At 40.9% G+C, this 18,625-nt stretch overlaps 1 protein-coding gene across 7 annotated transcripts in view; it reads right to left on the bottom strand.

Annotated features, from left to right (window-relative positions):
- VPS8 (VPS8 subunit of CORVET complex) overlaps positions 1-18,625 on the bottom strand; it is an 88,512-nt gene that overhangs the window by 29,275 nt on the left and 40,612 nt on the right. For all 7 annotated transcript variants that reach the window (XM_035133325.3, XM_088669728.1, XM_088669727.1 and 4 more), the window contains 8 exons: positions 14,696-14,815; positions 13,662-13,718; positions 12,290-12,372; positions 9,732-9,816; positions 9,341-9,439; positions 6,529-6,618; positions 4,854-4,900; positions 1,166-1,307 (listed from right to left, as the gene is read on the bottom strand). In XM_035133325.3, coding sequence (XP_034989216.3) covers positions 1,166-1,307; positions 4,854-4,900; positions 6,529-6,618; positions 9,341-9,439; positions 9,732-9,816; positions 12,290-12,372; positions 13,662-13,718; positions 14,696-14,815 — 723 coding nt within the window. The remainder of the gene's footprint in view (positions 1-1,165; positions 1,308-4,853; positions 4,901-6,528; positions 6,619-9,340; positions 9,440-9,731; positions 9,817-12,289; positions 12,373-13,661; positions 13,719-14,695; positions 14,816-18,625) is intronic.

The following is an 18,625-nucleotide window of genomic DNA, read 5'->3' as shown; positions in this document are numbered from 1 at the left end:
ATATAATAAATTATTATTAGATTATTATTATTATTTAAAAAACAGACTTCAGGATACAACCTCAGGACCCGCAAGTTGCTATACTATAAATATTCTAGTGTAAGTGATCAGTGGTTCCCATATATTTTTCTTCTGCCTGGTGAGTATAGCAAGAGAGAGAGAGAGAGAACAAACTTGAAGGTGGGGATTCAGTGGAGAAAAATGGTAAAAATGGAGAGTGTGAAGCACACCATCTCCACCTACCTTCCCTCCCAAGCAGCTACTCTTTCTTTTAAAAAAGATCAGGGGAAATTTCCACAGAACTCTTGAGTAATGCACTTTGGCCCCAAGAATTTCAAAGGCCTTTCCCATCATAAAAGAGAAATCTAGTTTCAAGAATATATTATGAAGCCTCATCAGTTGTAGTCCTGTGTGATATATGAAAATGAGATTGCCGTAGCAATAGCTTCACCTACGGAAAAAATAATGGGGTCACATCCCAAACAGAAGAAGCTCTTGCTAAAACCATTTTGGAAGCTAAACCAGGAATACTGATTAACTTGAGTTTAGGTACAGTGTCAACAACCTAATACCACTACAGCATGCAGGACAGCATGATCAAGGCATGCATAAGTTAGACTGGCTCCCACTAGTCCCAGGTAGAAACCTCCCACTTACGCTTAGCTGTTAAGTACTGGTCCAGGTTTGAGCACAGTTAGGCACAGGAGAGGATAGAGCAGGTGAAGGGGACTGAAAGAGCATCACATGATTAAAAGGGCACTTCGAGCCCTGCAACTGCTCCTGCCTCTGAGAACCAGCTTTCTCTGCCCCTGCCCCCGTGTCGATGCATTAGAGGTCAATGTCTGAGCTGGGGAAGTCTACAGAAGTAGGCTAGCTTGAGAGTTAGAACTCAGATCACACAGGATTCCAGCTCCCATAGAGGTTTGCACAGATCGATTTGCCTGCCTCAGACATCTACACCTCATGCATGGAAATCGGGGGCAAGGCTGAGGGAAGCTGCAAGACTGCGAGTGGGGCCAGTGATGCACCCTTGCAACCCCTTTTGTCACCGGCGCCTGTTCTTCCACATACCATGTGAAAGGGCCTAGCCGACGAGTGAAAACAACTCTTACAAAACTTATATTTCCCTCCAATTCCAGCCCATTTTCAAGCTTTCCTACTTTACCTGAATTGCCTCTTCCAGCCTGTAGGACTCCAGGAATTGCAAAGTCTCTAAAACCTGGTCAGGATCATACCGACACAGCAACTCAATAAACTGCTCAGTAACGAAGGGAGAAAGCTGAAGCAACTCTTGATTGACACCTTCCCTGAAACAACAAATGGCACATCGCATTGGGGATCTGACACATTTTAGACAAACACAGAAGACTATGCAGAGTAGGCAACAAAACAGAGACTGGCACTGTAGTGCTGCTGGAGGTGGGGCAGCCCCCCCCTCCAATCACCTGGATATGGCTGGGGCATTGGCTGCGTCAGGGATGTGTTTGTGCACTGGCAGGACCATTGCTGATCTGATGCTTCCACCAGCACACTCACACAGCCTCTGCATCACCTCTGCCCTGCTAACCAAAAGCACCACCAGTGTCAGGAAGGTGGCTCTGCCCCAGCACACCTGCCCCCACTGGACTGGACTAAGTCTTATTGTTAGTATTCATGGCATAAAGTATGAATGGCTTCTACCAGTTCATGTAAAGTGATTTGGGTCCAAACAGCAAAGCCAGGAATAAGAGAAACAGAAACAAGGGAGATCACAGGAGATGGAAGCAATATATATGGACTTGAAGGCTGAAATATAGCCAATGATGATTTCAGCATGACTAGAAAAACCATAATAGGTTTATTCACTGGAAAACTGTGGAAAGTCACATAAAGCAAGGTTAAAGTGTACTGCATTACCGCAAGGGATATAGGGCATATTAGTTGCAGTGCACAAAGAGAAAGTTTTTCAAAATAGGTTAATATGTTGGATATCATTTGATATAGAGTCCAACTTGAAAACTATCAGAGCAGAAAGTAAATCCACAAGCTAAACATTTGCCTTCATATCAGTGTGCATGTTCGTCTTTCACCCCAGATGGTGATTTTACTAACGTTTTACTAAAACTGAGATTTTATCCTGAAGAGAGTAGCCTATTGTCTGAACTAGAGAGGATTTCGTGACAGCGCATTTGGGCTAGATTCCTTGCTGTGGTGTAACTACAATGAAGGGACTGGAATTACAGAGGGGATTAGTCTGGCACATTTAATTTAGCCAGAGATTTATTCTAAAATTGGTACAAAGCCAGTTGACTGGAGACTGGGGGGGGGGATGTGGAGGTATAAAATTGCCTTGGGAAATAAACACAGCCAGGAGTGCTTTTGCCCATGACCAATGAGCAGCTGTACCACAAAGCATATTGCTACAACTCCCATAAGCAACCCGCACACCATTTAAAATGTAATTTTCTCTGAAATGACATTTCCTCTTACAAACGAGAAGTACACAAAACGGAAAGTTGTGTTTCTTGATTACACAGAGGCCCCCAGAAATGGCTTCCGTGGGATGACTTCCACCGGTGATCATGGCATCCTAGTTCCTAGCAGAGATTTAACGCCAGAATCAGCCCCCTCTTGGATGTGGTTGTGCTGGCACAGAATCTCTGTGACAGGAACCAGAATGAGGCTACAGATGGTACCATATCTTTCAGTCTCTATGGAGGCAAGTCATCACAGAGAAGCCTTGTCTAACAGACAATCGGATGAAAACAATGGGATGAATTCAACATAGCCCTAAGTGAAAGTCTCTTAGCAGTGTACCAGATGCTTTAGTGGAATGGCTTGCACAGTCAAAGGTGTGAAAAGCCAACATGGTTCTCATGGTTGGGTGCACAACATATTGCTTTAGCCCCAATACTTCCTGCAGTGCCAAATTTTTGCACAACATGCTTCTGCTAGCACAACTGGTGTGCAATATGAAATCCAGTGCAACCATTATCCTTGCACTTACACTAGTAAGTTGCAACAACCCTTGCAATGGCAATTAGAAAACGCTGAATCTGTGTCAATGTCTTCTGGGTAGATAAGTGGGCGATGTAGCTTCTATAGCTGCCCATGTTTCAATAGAACATTTTGCTTCAGTACTCTGATTGATTTTTTAAAAAAAGTGTTGGGGCACACAAGGTGGACCATCAGCTAGCAATGCACTAGCAACAACAACAAATATCTGAAAAGGTAGCTAGAATAGCAAAATCAAAATCAACTGGAGGCAAAATCTTGTCAGGCTTGTCAGAAGCTATCCTTTCCAAGCATACACGCCCATCTCCTAGGAACCATTTGCATTTACAGTAAGCCCACAACTTGCATGCATTTAACATGTGCACATTCAACTTTATGTGCATGGCAAAAAAAAATAGGAGACAGGGTTCTGAGAAAAATGACTGGCAGTCTCACCCGCCATTGAACCCAATGGGTTTTGACTATATGTGATTTTGGCCGCAGGTGTGATCCCTGGAATGTAACCCCTGTGTAAGTTATGGGCCTACTGTATATCTTTGTTTCCCACACTACAGTCCCCTCAACAGGTATTGCCAAATCTGGTTCCAGTTCTCTTCTACAAACTCACTGCCTTAGCCCTGCATCTCTAATACATGTGATTTTCCAAAGTTTAAGCTAGAGGTTTTCAAAAAGTATAAAGAGGAATTTTATAAATTACAAAAGCAATGTGAATAATTGGAGTGCCCAATTAAAGCTACTTTAAAAGAACTAAGAAACTGCTTTTTTCTTTAAAGACACACAGGCAAGAGTTCTTGGACTTGAAGCCACTTCCCCCCTGTTATATATTCACTGTAAAAAGAAAAAGAGACACACAAGTAGGCTTATAATCCATCTAAGAACTTTAGAACAGCGGTGCCAATCAATGCAATGGTTTTGAAGTTGAAAAGGCATCCCATGAATTGTGTTTCTCTTTTAAAAAAACCAGAATGCTTAGCTGAACGGCATGGTACTGAAGTGGGTAAAGGTAAAGGTAAAGGGACCCCTGACCATTAGGTCCAGTCGTGACCGACTCTGGGGTTGCGGCGCTCATCTTGCGTTATTGGCTGAGGGAGCTGGCGTACCGCTTCCAGGTCATTTGGCCAGCATGACAAAACCGCTTCTGGCAAACCAGAGCAGCGCACGGAAACGCTGTTTACCTTCCCGCCGGAGTGGTACCTATTTATCTACTTGCACTTTGAGGTGCTTTCGAACTGCTAGGTTGGCAGGAGCAGGGACCGAGCAACGGGAGCTCACCCCATTGCGGGGATTCGAACCGCCGACCTTCTGATCGGCAAGCCCTAGGCTCTGTGGTTTAACCCACAGCGCCACCCGTGTCCCACTGAAGTGGGTAAGGCTTCACATATACCTGAGAGGAGGGGCCCAACTCCTCTTTAACAAGGGAATGAGTGCAAATGTGTTTCCCATCTTTGTCTTCCAAAGCCCTACACTTCACTAAATGCATAAAAATACTGCAAACAAACAAACAAACAAACAAAAAAACACAAAACATTTCCCAAGTAAGATGACCAAAATTAACTACTTTTGAAATGCTGATTCAGTTAAAACTTGGCACTCTGCAGTGAGTGTTGCCTGGTGGTTAGAGGATGCAATAGTAAGGAAGAACACTATCAGACAATCCCACTCCACTTGAGAAAACTGTTGCCTCAACAAGAAGGATCTTCTAAATTTTCAAAAACAAATGTTGTCTCTGTTCATTAACATCTGCAACAAAATGTTAAGGGAAATATTTTGGTTCCAAAAGCTAAAATGGAGTAATCCAAAAAGGAATAAAAACATTAAAAAAAATAAATCAAAATGGAATCTGCCATTTGTATACATACCTTGGGTCAAGTAGGCTCCTCAAAAACTGGAAAAGCAAACATTGATCCTGACAAACAAGGAGGAGAAAAAGTTAATGGAACATTTCCAACTGATATAGCAGTTGTTTTAAACTGTATCAGATGGAAAGGATTCACCTTGGCACAAAAAATACTGCATATTATGCCCTCAGAAACTTAAAAAACTAGGCCTGCTGTGCATATGAATGAAAGTAAAACTAGGATTTACAAAATAGCATGTTTCAGAGGGTGAAAATTATATCATTACCCTTTGTACTTTTATTTAAAGCTCCAGGTGAAACATTCAGGCCAAAACAATCTAACATTCAGGTGACATCTCTTAATTTCCTAAATCATTTTTTAAAGTTATTAAGATGTTGGTAACAAAATTATCCAAGAGCTGGACTATATTCAGTGGGGGGCAAATTAAGTTAACTGGTTCAGTAAAAAATTATTTGCCAGCTGTTTCAGTGGCTCAGTGACAAGTTCTCCATCGATGAATATAATGAGTGTTTAGAAAAACAATTTTAGACACCTTGTCTTGGCTGAACATTTATATTTGTGCTGCACACTAAAGAGTAAGAGGAATTTAGCGGGATATTTATGAAAACAATATGCTAGTTAGGGACTGCAAAAAGCCCTGTATCAATGCCTGGCCCAGAAAGAAACTTAAATGATGAATAGATTCCTCCTGTCCAAACCAGATAGAATGAGGACAGGCCTTCATATCCTTTTTTTTTAGAAGCTTGACTTTTACAACAATACTGTGATGAGAGAAGCTAAATTCTCCATCTGCCCATTTCCCCAGGGACTTTCGCCCAATCTAGCTCAATATGCATATTGGAGCCTTCCATCCCTTTCCTCAAAGGGATTAAATAAAAAACTCTGGAGCAATGGAGGATGGTGGAGAAAGGCAGGGGGTCAACTCAAATACAATCCTGCAAAGCATGACCTCATTCTCTCCATCCATTCTCCAGGGTGTCTAATACATAATTAAGGATGTAATCCTATGCACGCCTACTTGGAGTATGCCAATTAAAATTAGTAGGACTTACTGCTAAGTCAACAGGCATAGGATCAGGCAGAAAGAGAGCTCCTTTGCCCAAGAAGCTGAAAGCTGCTGCAGATAGGAGGACACACTGTGCACATGCCCTTCTACAAAAAAGGCCTTTCCTAACAGGAACACTTCAGGACCACGAGAGAGGAGCAAGAGGTAATGGAGGAGAGAAAAATGACTTTGAAGTGGCTCAGGAAAAGCTTTTCATTACAATAAAAAAACCTAAAAGTGGCTAATAGTGAGGGATTTAAAGAAGAGGGCAAGACTGCTCTGAGCATGGGAAAAAGCATGGAGCAATATTAGGTAAGCAATACTGTCAAAGGGGTTGGGATCTAGCCTCATGACTCAGCAGTATAGCTATGTATGCCACACCGGTTGAGCAGATACTGGTGCAATCCCAAGAAAATAAAATTTAGAACATCTCCCCAAAGAATATGGTCATTCTGTCACTGCTCATGCATAGATTTTGTGCTCCTTTGCGAGACATGTTTTTTCGGCGGCCCCAGTCCTGGTTTGACAATTCCTAATTTTTAGGCAACTGGCCAACGCAGTAATTTGCAGCTCTCTCTTAATAGAAAACTTCTCGATTTAAAAACTCAGTTGACACATGTGATACGTTACCTGAAGGTTCTGAATTATTTGTTCAATCTGCGCACTGAAGTGAACTGAAATCAGATCGGCTGCTTTAAAGGGACTCACTGACAGCAGCTCCTGTGCAAAGGTTGAAAAAAAAATTGTCCTTTTATCCCTACTAATGCAAAAAAAATTGTCCTTTTATCCCTACTTATACATACAGTACAACCAAATACCATAGAACACACCCAGAAATCAATTCTGTTTGAAATATTTTCATAAATCAACAAGGTGATAAAGTGACAGCTAAAAATAAGAGGTAGTTAACTCAGTGGTAACAACTGTTTCTTCAACGAGCAGACATGGAAGCTGAAAAATACAGGTTTTGGGAAATTCCCAAAACCATCTCACTGCCTTCTATGTACATTCAAGCAATTTAGCTTAACTTTGTGCAGGATGTAACCAGTATAATTGTTTTCAGAGCACATAACATATAGGATAATGGTGTGAACTGGTTTTCACACACAACTTAATATTCAACTATAGCAGGCAGGCAGTCTTGTTCAGCTAGTGGATTTGGATGTAACATTAGTTGGGGTTTTTTTCTTGAGCACATTTCGACAGGAACAAAGTTTCTCTAGGAAATCAGTAGACTCATTGCAATTTATTTATATACAAAATATATTTAGGTGGAATGTCACTGACATCAACAGAGTTAAATCTAGTTTGAACAATTTTGCTTAACTTGTTTGTAGGCCCAGTTTTTCAGGATGTTTTTGCAATAAGCATACATACATTTTATTCAACATATTGTATTATTTTAGTAGATTAGCTACTAGATTAGTAGCTTATACTTCCATGCTTAGTACCTGAAATAATACTGATTACATGTATAGAAAACAGCCAATGAAAGACAGTGGAATTCAAATTAACTCAATCCTGCTTTCATCTTATGAGAACATACCTAGAGGCTAAAAAGCAGCTCTCTCTTTCCACATGCATACATTCCTTTCTCATCCTTACTCTTAATGCTCTCCTCTGGCTGTACTCAGCAGGATTCACAGTGAACCATGCTGATATCTTTATGAATTTTCTTCTGTTCTTACAGCTCCCAAGATGGAAAAAGTCATAACATGGCCTGAAGTATAGCTGTTTCGCTCCTTGTTGTAATATCTTGCAAATTCGTACTTACGTAACTAGTTTCCAGGTTCTATTTCTTGGTCATGCTGAGCTTCAGGTATAGTACATCCATGGAGGATGTGCACACATTGGACCAACTGTTACATTTCTCCCACATAACAAGAAGCTAGCAGCAGTCCTGCAAATAGGTCTCCATCTATCACTGCCCCTAGACAGGCTGCATTCCTGACAGGGAAAAGAGGAGGACTCCTACTTCCCAAGCAGAGGAACCCCTCCTCAATGTAGGCAAGGTATTTCCCTGAAAAGGTCATTCATCTTCCCGGGAAAGAGTAACAGAGATAAAACTATCATGTCAAACTGACAGGCACTTAACCAATGTATAAAAAGCAACACACTGGTGAATAATAATAATTTTTTTTAACTGCTTTATTGCACACCGACTCTGTTGACTTCAACAATGGGATTATTTCAAATGAGTTTGGAAGTTCATGGAAATCACGGACCTAAGTTACTCACTTACGCTTCATGGCATTATTAGGATTAATAAAAAGTAATAATCTATGTCAAAGAGTTCAGAGCAATTTCCATGAGGATTATTCAATTGTGTGTCTGTGTGTTTATATTGTTAACTGCCTTGTGATCTTCAGATGAAGGACGGTATAGAATTTTTAATTTTATAAATAAATTTCTTTCTGAAAGCTTATATAGCCATACTTTTTCTATACATTAATTGTTACGGTTACAGTGGTGAGGACTAGCTTAAAGCTCTAGGCTGAGAGGCTCTATGGGATTTTCCAACTGATCTTGATAGGTAAAGCTAAAGGACCCCTGGACGGTTAAGTCCAGTCAAAGGCGACTATGGGGTGTGGCGCTCAGCTTTCTGGGTCATGTGGCCAGCATGACTAAACCACTTCTGTTGCAACGGAACACTGACAGAAACCAGAGCGCACGGAAACAGTGTTTACCTTCCCGCCACAGCAGTACCTATTTATCTATTTACACTAGTGTGCTTTTGAACTGCTGGGTTGGCAGGAGCTGGGACAGAGCAACAAGAGCTCACCCCAATGGGCAGATTCTTGATAACTGTGCTAACAATGGCTTTGTTGACCTGAGGATGGCTGATTACCAGGGGCATTTAGCTGCTCTGCATGGTGAATGGCCTGGAGGACCCAAGAGGCCAATTCATCACCTGCCAACTCACTCTACATCCAAGCTGTCTATTCACAGCTAAAATAATTGCTCTTGTGCAGGTTCACTTTGAGAACTGCTGGTTTAGATACAGGATCAGAATCTGGAGTATTAGAAACAAAGGCTTGTTCCTTTGTGATAATTCAGTTTTCACTAATAACCTCTTTCTGGGAAGATGCTGCTGGAGGGAGCATGGATAACTAGGTGTGTACTGAATTAACAGCTATTCTGACTAGTGAAAGACAGCCAGAACAAATGGGCCAGTTTGAGTAAACAATTAATATCATAAATCCAAAATAGCTATGTCTCTCGTTCCATAATGACTGAAGTTATTATCTAGAGTGCTTCTTTTAAAAAACAAACTGTTTTTGCTTTTTAATGTTTCCATCTTTGTTTTTAAAACCAGAGAGTGTAATTTACAAATATAAATAACCCACAAAGGGCATGGCACTCAACCTGCCTGCTAGACCCCTAATTAGGCAGATAAATTAGGTTTACCTTAAGACGCATAATAAGTTAATCTAAATCATACCTCAATGTGTTTCATAGCTTTTTGCCACACAGACTGTTTTTCTTCTGTGTTATATCCAGGAATGGAGAGTATATTGTGGATATAAGTGAAAACTTCTTCCTTTAAAGGCAACAAATGGCAAGAATGAATAAATAAATAAATAAATAAATAAATCACAAACTAATCTGATGGATGTACTAACCCAACAAATCTAAAAATCAATTTCTATATAATTCATTGCATGCTGAACTGCCTTGTAAATGCAAACGGCAAGGAGAATGTATTTTAGGGGTTACTCCCACATCAAAGCCTCCTTGAAAATCAAGTACCTCCCCCCCCTCACAAAACATGCAGAAGTGAATATTTCATCTGGATTCTCTCAGTGATTACTTTTGTGTCCGTTCAGCCTTACCTTTCTCAATGGATCTCGTAAGTAGCAGTCAATTATCTTATCATAGCGATGTTCCCGTTCATACATAAACTCACAGATTTGATAGCTGAAATAAAACAATTTTATTCATTCATTTCAAGATGTTAGCTCTTTTCAGGTGACAGAAACTGAAGGGAGCCATGTGGCGTTCAGGCATAACACATATTTTGCAAGCAATACATTTCCCTTTTTTTGTCTTAATACTTTAAGGATAGAAACAGTCCATGAATTTCTTAGTATACATTCTACCTATGGTCAGTGGAAGCCTGATCAGGTTATTAATATTAGAGGCTTTAGACTGTTGTTGTTGCTGTTGCTGTTGTTGTTGTCGTTGTTAGAGCTTCATGGCTGATTGAGGATTTGAACCCTCCTCTCCCAGGTCTTAGTCCACACTCTTAAGCATTAAACCACATTATTTTTTAAAGGAAAAGGCAGAACAAGTTGTGTGAGAGCTCCTTTTAAATCAAACATCTGACCAGGAGACAGGAAAATGAGCTGGACCCCTCCAGGATATGGGTGGCCTAGAAGCTATGCAATCTAGTAACATCTAGATCAGTGTTTCCCAAAGTTGGGTCTCCAGCTATTTTTGGACTACAATTCCCATCATCCCTGTCCACTGGCCTTGCCAGCTAGGGATGATGGGAGTGATAATCCAAAAACAGCTGGAGATCCAACTTTGGGAAGCACCAATATTCCAGTAGAGATTTAACAGGCATCCTTACTTAGCAGGATTGGCCTTGCAAGCCAAATTTGACAAGGATCTGGCCCATGTAACCAAAACAGGATCCCTACTGCTGCCTTAAAGCATTTTTTCCCAATGCGAATTGTGCTTACCTTTGGGGTGTCCAAAGGACTTCTAAGACTTTTGGATTGGAGGTAGTTTATTATTTATTAATTTCATTTAAAACTTGCTGTTCCACAATAAACGTACTAGAAGCAGCATACGAAAGTAACAAATTATATTTTTTTTTAAAAAAAGTGACATTACTGTTGAAGATTCATTCCCCATGTCTGCAGTCATGGGATTGTTGTCTATCACATGACAGTGTATGTTTTTCATTCAACAGAGTGGGAAGTGATGGAGACAGGATGTTTGTGTTACTGTATTCTGTGAAGTGGGACTATTGTCCTTTGTTCTTTCTCTTTGCTGTCTGATGCTAGAGAGAGGGGGAGCCATGTTGCAGTGCTTCGTGTGTGTTTATATGTGAATAAAGTAGATTAGCCAAATGCTGAGTTGCTGAGGTTTGTTACGCAAACTGTGAACACTCTGTGGATCCCTGAAAGTGCTGATGTCTGTTGGCATCAGTCACTGTGATGTTCGGGCAGAAGAATGCTCTTGAAGCTCCCGAACAATCGACCAGGAGGGAGAGAACATCCCAGTCGGGCATGTGTCTCTGCCAAGCCAAGGTCCTACTCGTGTGTAGGAAGACTCCTAACAATTACTTTAATTAAAAGTAGCAGCAGCAAGTGGACTAACAAAATAGTGGCTTGAGTAGATAACAGTGCAAGTCTATGCATATCTTCTTAGAATTGAGCGCCACAGGGGTCAAATGGGGTCTTGTTGTTGTTTAGTCGTGTCCGACTCTTCGTGACCCCACGGACCATAGCACGCCAGGCACTCCTGTCTTGCACTGCCTCCCGCAGTTTGGTCAAACTCATGTTCGTAGCTCAAATGGGGTCTATTCCTCCTAATTAAATGTATATAGTGTTGCAGCCTAAGCCCTCTTACAGGTTTGAACTATGTGTTTACTCCTGTAAAAATGCCCTGGGATGGCTTAAAGACAACAGAAGCAGCATTTACAGGTACAATATTCTCTCTATGGCACATCTATTCCAATGTTTCCCAGTATCGGATATCAGAATCAAATCTAGCAGACTGAGTCTGGGTTGATCTGAAGCAATATATACTTTCAAAAGTTCAGCAGCAGAAGTCAGTTTAACATGTTACTGTATTAGGCTGTAGGCCATGCTAGAAACCTTGTCACATGGTTAGATTGTTGTGCAAAGGACCCAGGTTTAGCTGCAATGCTAAGGCAACTTGAGGATGAACAGAGGGCTCACTGAAAGCAGTTGCCAAGCAACCACCTCATGTGCTTTTCCTAGTTCCATCCATCCATTTCCTGCAGATAATGCCAGCCTGGAGCTTTCAGACTTAGCCAGCTTGGATGAAATTACAGGAGCAATAGGCCCCATCCCCATTAGGCACCCTATTGTGATCATCTGTGTAGAACTAGAGAAACACAAAAGAATGAAATTATAGCAGGAACAATCCTAAGGAGCACCATCACACACCATGGGTGACAAAGGAGGTTTATACACACACTTGGGGAGGCCAGAGATCCACTGCAAAATCCAATAGGATCTACACAATATAAAACCAGATTAAGTTTATCCTCCACATAAGGCTGCAACAGTGTCTGGATACCCATAAGGATGTGGCTTCATGATTATCTGAAAGAGCAACACAGGTGACAGGATAAAAGGGAAGAAAGTGATAGGAAATGGTTTAAAGGGAGAAAGAATAACAAAAAAAGCCTTACAATTCAGCCTTTTCTGCCATTTGAATGAGTCTGTTCTCTTCAAACTGTACTATGCCTCCAGCTTGGAGCAATTCTAGAAGAACCTATAAGCATGAAATGATTATTAGATGCTGTGCTCATACCTGGACAATCAAGAGTTCCCAACATTCTTGACCTATAGACTTGCAGATTGTGCCCCTATGTGAGCATTTTCAGATACTGAGAGCTACATGGAGTGCCTTCGAGCTCTGAGCAATCCCAATTTTATGAGCTTGTCAACTGGCCAACCAATATCGCACCAGTTAAACACATGGCCTTTGGAGACCTTTGCAAGATCTTGTAGCAGCTCAGAATGGCAATATTGCATGGGAAATTCCAGGGGGTTGTTTTGACTATACAGTATATGATTTCAGCTTTACACGCTACCCACTGGAACGTAACCGCCCCCCCCCCGGACGTGATCCTACTGTACACATTGTTTTCATTCTAGTTGGGGCCCTTTCCTCTTCCCTCACAAAAAACTTTTCTTTCCTCTCCTTTGACTTTTAATAAGAAACCTAGGTTAGAACCCTCCTCCCTGTCACCATCGTTTTATATACACATACAGTTTCATAATGGGTAAACATTTAAACATGTCACTTCACGTCTGCAATCTGAATTAGTACAGCTCAGCAACAGACACCTCTCACAAAGCTTCCGATCACGTTTTGACTCTGAGGTAGCTGTCTTGACCCAAGCCCAGCTTGTTTGCAAAATGGAAGCTATAATGTAGTTTTGTGTATTTTGGAGGCTTGGTATCAATATTTTTGGTTTTCCAGTTCCAAGCCTGATCCATCTACTACCTCGTTCACCTGCTCCTTGTAATTCTTTCTACCACTGCACCTTAAGGTTGGCATATATCCTGCCCCATAAAGGTAACTTGCATTCATGAACAATAGCTGAATATTTTTATAGCAATGCTGATTGGCCACAATGAAAGCACAATCTGCAGTGTGAGCAAATGCAGCTCAAAACTGCACCCATAATGCATGGGCAGCTGCCACCAATAATACCAGTGAAGCTGACTGGAAAGAAAAGGGAGTGTGTTGCCAAGAGATGACGTCTCTGTCTATATGGTTTACTTCCCCACCAACAATTGAGCAGCAATTGTAAAACTGGCACTCCACACATTAAGAAGTTGTCAGCAGCTGGAGAGAGTGTAATTTACGAACAATATCTGCATTCATAAACATACAGGTTGTCCGTTGCTCTCCAGCTGCTGACAACTTCTTAATCTGCGGAGTGCCAGTTTTACAATTGCTGCTCAATAGTCTGATCATCCTTAGCAATGACCTTCCCTTCCCTAACCATACACCAATCTAACAGCATGGATTATTCGTCTAAGGATTCATACCTGCTGTCTCTCAGAGTGCCGTGAATCATCATCAGGACTGCAGAGAAATTCAAGGACCTAGACGAGAAGCAAACATGATTACAGAGATATGGATATAGATGTGCATCTTCTTGCTGTATCTCAGAAATATACACCTTATCAAATACTTCTAGGAGAGAAAATTCTCTAGATGACTATAACATTTCGGAAAAGTAGACCCATCTCCAGAATGCCTGGAATTAATTTTCTGATGTATGAATTCAGCAAAGAGAGAGAATATGGCAACCACTTTAGTCTCAAGTTCTACTTTTATCTTCTGTAAGAACAGGAAATCTTTTTGGGCTCCACAGGCCAGACTTGAAATCACAATGACTTCAAAGCGCTGCATGCTTTGTTAGGACTTCAAAGCAACACACACAGCTAATACAGCAGGTTTCAGCTCTACCACCCATCTGCTGATCAGCGGTAGGAATTGAAGTCTGCTTCCTTTGTTGATGCATAATCTGAAGCACACTTTAAGGCTCCCAACTATGCATTGGCAGGCAAGTCTCTACCTGTCCTGCTCCAGACATCACATACGATCTCTGGTGTGGAGCAGGTGGGTGTGGGAATGGCTTTAAGGGCCAAATTTGAACCCCTGGTGGGCCACGTTTGGCCTGCAGACTGGGTTTTCTGATCTTCTCGAAATCCTCCAACATGTATCTTGGTCTCTGCTGCCACTTAATCTTTATAAAATCACTGCCATCAGATTTCTCATGCTTTATATCCCATTTTTTGCACTGTTAAAGAAAGACATGATACAGCCATACACAGTCCTGTGATTTTACATTATGGCATCGCATAATGTGAGATTTTAGGCACTTTGTAAACAAAATACTAATAGTAATGAATATTAATTGCTTAATAGAGGTATTATGCAAAATAGTCCTGGAAAAATTATCTTCTAGTTGTCTGTAAGCATATATACTTTGTTTTATTGAGTAATTTAAAAAATGAAGGAAAGAAAAAACAAAATCAGCAACAGACCTTTCCCTTATTTGTGCTCCCCCTTTTACCTGGTCAAACAGCGTCCTATTTACAAACAGCGTGTTGTTGGGCTTAGCAAGCTGTCGGGCAAGGAAAGTAAAGAGACATCCAACTTGTGAGGGGGTAAAATCAGAATTCTCCACCATAACCTAGAGAAGGGGAAGCAGCTCAATTAATTAGGTTAGCACATGTTATCACTTAAGACACATGAAACAGAACAAATAACACATAGCAATAACCCAAAATACCACTGCTAACTGTGCAAAAGATTAACTGTATCCAATTCCAATGTGATAAAGAAAATCATATAAAGATTTCCAAAATATATTTCTGAAAAAGGGAATATGAGAAAGCCAGAATACTAAATTGGAATATTTAGATATCACATAAGCACAAGGCAAGCACATTAGTCATTTCAAACAAAATTCATACGACTTTACTTGCATTGCAGTGTCCATACTCTGAAAAAGAGCAATTTATCATTACACTGCCATAAGAAATTCAGCTCATCATGGACTGGATGTAAGTATCAGCTCAGAAAGCTTATCACAAGAAGCAGATATAGCACTATCACTGAGAAGTCGTATTACACCGCCTTGCAGTAACAGCCAGCGACATTGTTCTGAACTCATCAGTGGGTAACAGTAGGCATAGTTTGTGGAGTCTATGAAACAACTCGGCAGCTCATCATAAATAGTCGTAAAATGGGAGAGGGCAGAGAGAAGACGGACATAAATCGGGGGGGGGGGAGGACAATTCCATTTTCTCTCACCAAGGAGCAGACAGAAATGTTAACTGGAAAGAATCCTCTTCCAAAATCTATTTATGACAGGTTTCTAACAATTAGCATCTTAAATTTTGCTATTCTATACATAAAGAATTGCTAATACTCCCAATTATTCCTGACTATACCATGCTACCTATCCATGTTTTGCACTTTGGAAACATTTCTGTCATGGAGACAGTATAGTAATAGTGTCTTAAAACAAAGCATTCCATAAATCCATATTAACTATTTTATCTACCTTTTGTAAATCTAGATTTATCATATCTAGCCAAGCGCTAAGCAGAATCTGAGAACCCCTTTGCTTGGACACGAATGTGGCTAGGACTAAAATTCTCCTCATCACGAGTGATCGTTCTGAACAACCTGCTTTCTACATACTTAAAAGCACACTGTGGCAGGAACCACTTGTAAATGGACACCTGTAGCTACACTGAATTTTGCTGTGCTCCTTAAGATGTTAAATAGTTGTGCCCTGGGAAGAGGAAGGTCAAAATAACAAGGGCATTTTTCTTGAGACATGTGAATGCTAGCAGCTTTTGGAGTACAGTGGTACCTTGGTTTATGAACACAATTGGTTCCGGAAGTCTGTTCATAAACTGAAGCGTTCATAAACTGAAGCGAACTTTCCCATTGAAAGTAATGGAAAGTGGATTAATATGTTCCAGACGGTCCGCGGAGTACTCAACCTGAAGTGTACTTAACCCCAAGCATGGGTGTAATTGGTTCCGGAAGTCTGTTCATAAACTGAAGCGTTCATAAACTGAAGCGAACTTTCCCATTGAAAGTAATGGAAAGTGAATTAATCCGTTCCAGATGGGTCCGCGGCGTTCGTAAACCGAAAATTCGTAAACCGAGGTGTTCATAAACCGAGGTTCCACTGTAGACAATTAGTGAGTTGGCAACAGAGTGCTTGAGAAAGTCTGCTTGGAGACAGGGAAGCATAGCAAAAGGTGGTGATTGGCTAAGCTCTCCCTTATAAGCAGTATGACACAGCAGTTTGGTGTTGGAGTGTAGAGTTTGGAGAAGGAGTTTTAATCTTGTCTGTGTATATAGTAACTTGTACAAAGCTGTGCTTTATTCTGCTTGTACATAATAAAAGTTAACAAAAATCAAGTTACTGTTCAGCAAGTTCGGTTCCTGGGATTCACTGACTTGGCAGCTGGTAGTAGAGAGCTATGATTCAAATCCATCAACAATTTTGAGATGCAGCATCATGCTTAAGGGAATAAGGGAAAAACTACTCCCAACTAAATTAACTAAGTAGTTTCTCACAAGGCCTAACCAAGATATAGCTAAGTTGGCAATGTTGATTGACAATTGCACCATTTCACCCAACATCATCAGAACATTCTGGTGGTACTGCAATGTTTACAGAATTGTACACATGTACACACACACACACACACACACAGGGTAAGCTTTAGCAGTATTCAGAAGCTTCTTCACAAAGTATGGGTGGGATACTAAGGAACTGAGAACCATACTGACAAGAGACAATGTTCTAAGCTTCAGTGACAAATTAGAAACCATCAAATCTGGATTCAAACAGAATCCACCCCATCGTGGAATTCCTGATCTAACAAAAGTATGTAACTTGTCCCTAAGATCAATTTCCATACCCAAGGACTGGAAAGTGGACAATGTAACAGAATTTCTTTAAAAGGGATCCAGAGGACATGAGGCCAACTGCAGACCAGTTACCTTAATGTCTGTTCTGGGAAAAGTGCTGGAAAGCATTATTAAAGCTAGAATTACAAAACATATTGAACAGGTCTTGCTGAAGCAGAACTACTATGACTTCTGCATGGTTAAACACTGTCTCACCAACCTATTAAAATAATTTTGAGTGTCAACAAGCATACAGATGAGTCAGTTGACACTATTTACTCGGACTCTCAAAAAGCTTTTCACAAAGTCTCTCAACAGATTCCTGAGTAAGCTCACCAGTCGTAGGATAAGAAGAGAGGTGGACCAGTAATCAGTTAAAAAATAGGAAAGTTGAATCCCCCAAGGGCAGTGTTGGGGCCTGTGCTTTTTAACTTGTTCATTAATGATATAAAGGCAACACAGTGAAGTAGTAAAGTCTGCTGATAAACAAAACTGTTCAGGGTGATTAAAAGAAAAAGAGAATGCAAGGCACACCAAAAGGATATTTCCAAGCTGGGTGAATGGGCAGTAAAATGGCAAATGCAATTCATTATAAGCAAGTATAAAGTGATGCACATGGCAGGAAAAAATATTAACTTTACATATATGTTAATGATGTATAAACTGATGGTGACCAACTAGGATGACAACCTTGGGGTCATAGAATAGCTCAATGAAGATGCAAATCCAGTGTGCAGCAGCAGCTGTGAAATAAGTGAATTCTACATTTGAGATCTTTATGAAAGAGGTTAAAGATAAAACTGCCAATATCATAACACTATTCCACAAATCTATGGTGTGACTGCACATGGAATATCATGTACAGCTGTGGTTGCCTCATCTGAAAAAGCAAAAAGTAACCAAATGTATCCTCCTATGAGGAATGCTTACAACCTCTCCATGGCAGAGAGGTATATAAGATGATGTATGCTGTAGAGTATGTGGCTAGGGAGAAGTCCCCACCCGCCTCTAGAACTCAGGGCCATTCATTCATGCTGAATACTGGATGATTCAGAAAGACAAAAAAGCACTTCTTCATACACTCCCATAAGATGTAGCGATGGCCACCAACTTGTATGGCTTTAAAATACAAATTAATGGAGGCTAAGGCTATTATTAGTTACTAATGATAATTATGTTCTACTTCCAGTGTCAAGGGCAGTATGTCTCTGGATATCAGTTGGTGGTAATCACAAGTGGGAAATGAGCTGTTGCATTCAGATCCTGCTTGTGGGCTTCTAATGGCCAACTGGTTGGTCACTGGGAGAACATGACTACATAGATAGGCCTTTGGCCTGGTTAAGCAGAGCTCATGTCTTTAATGGCACAAGAAATGTACAAATTGGAAGGTTATGTAAAGGAGAAGACATGCCTGTCTTCAGACCAAGTGGGTGGAGCTTAGAAAGGCAGACTGGATAAGAGACCCACAAGACCAGGCATCCCCAAACTACGGCCCTCCAGATGTTTTAGCCCACAACTCCCATGATCCCTAGCTAACAGGACCAGTAGTCAGGGAATTGTAGTC

Source organism: Zootoca vivipara, chromosome 5 (assembly GCF_965207765.1).
Source record: "Zootoca vivipara chromosome 5, rZooViv2.hap1.1, whole genome shotgun sequence".
Classification (NCBI taxonomy): domain Eukaryota; kingdom Metazoa; phylum Chordata; class Lepidosauria; order Squamata; family Lacertidae; genus Zootoca; species Zootoca vivipara.
Note: the sequence above shows the minus strand (reverse complement) of the source record. Positions and strands in the feature narration are given on the sequence as shown.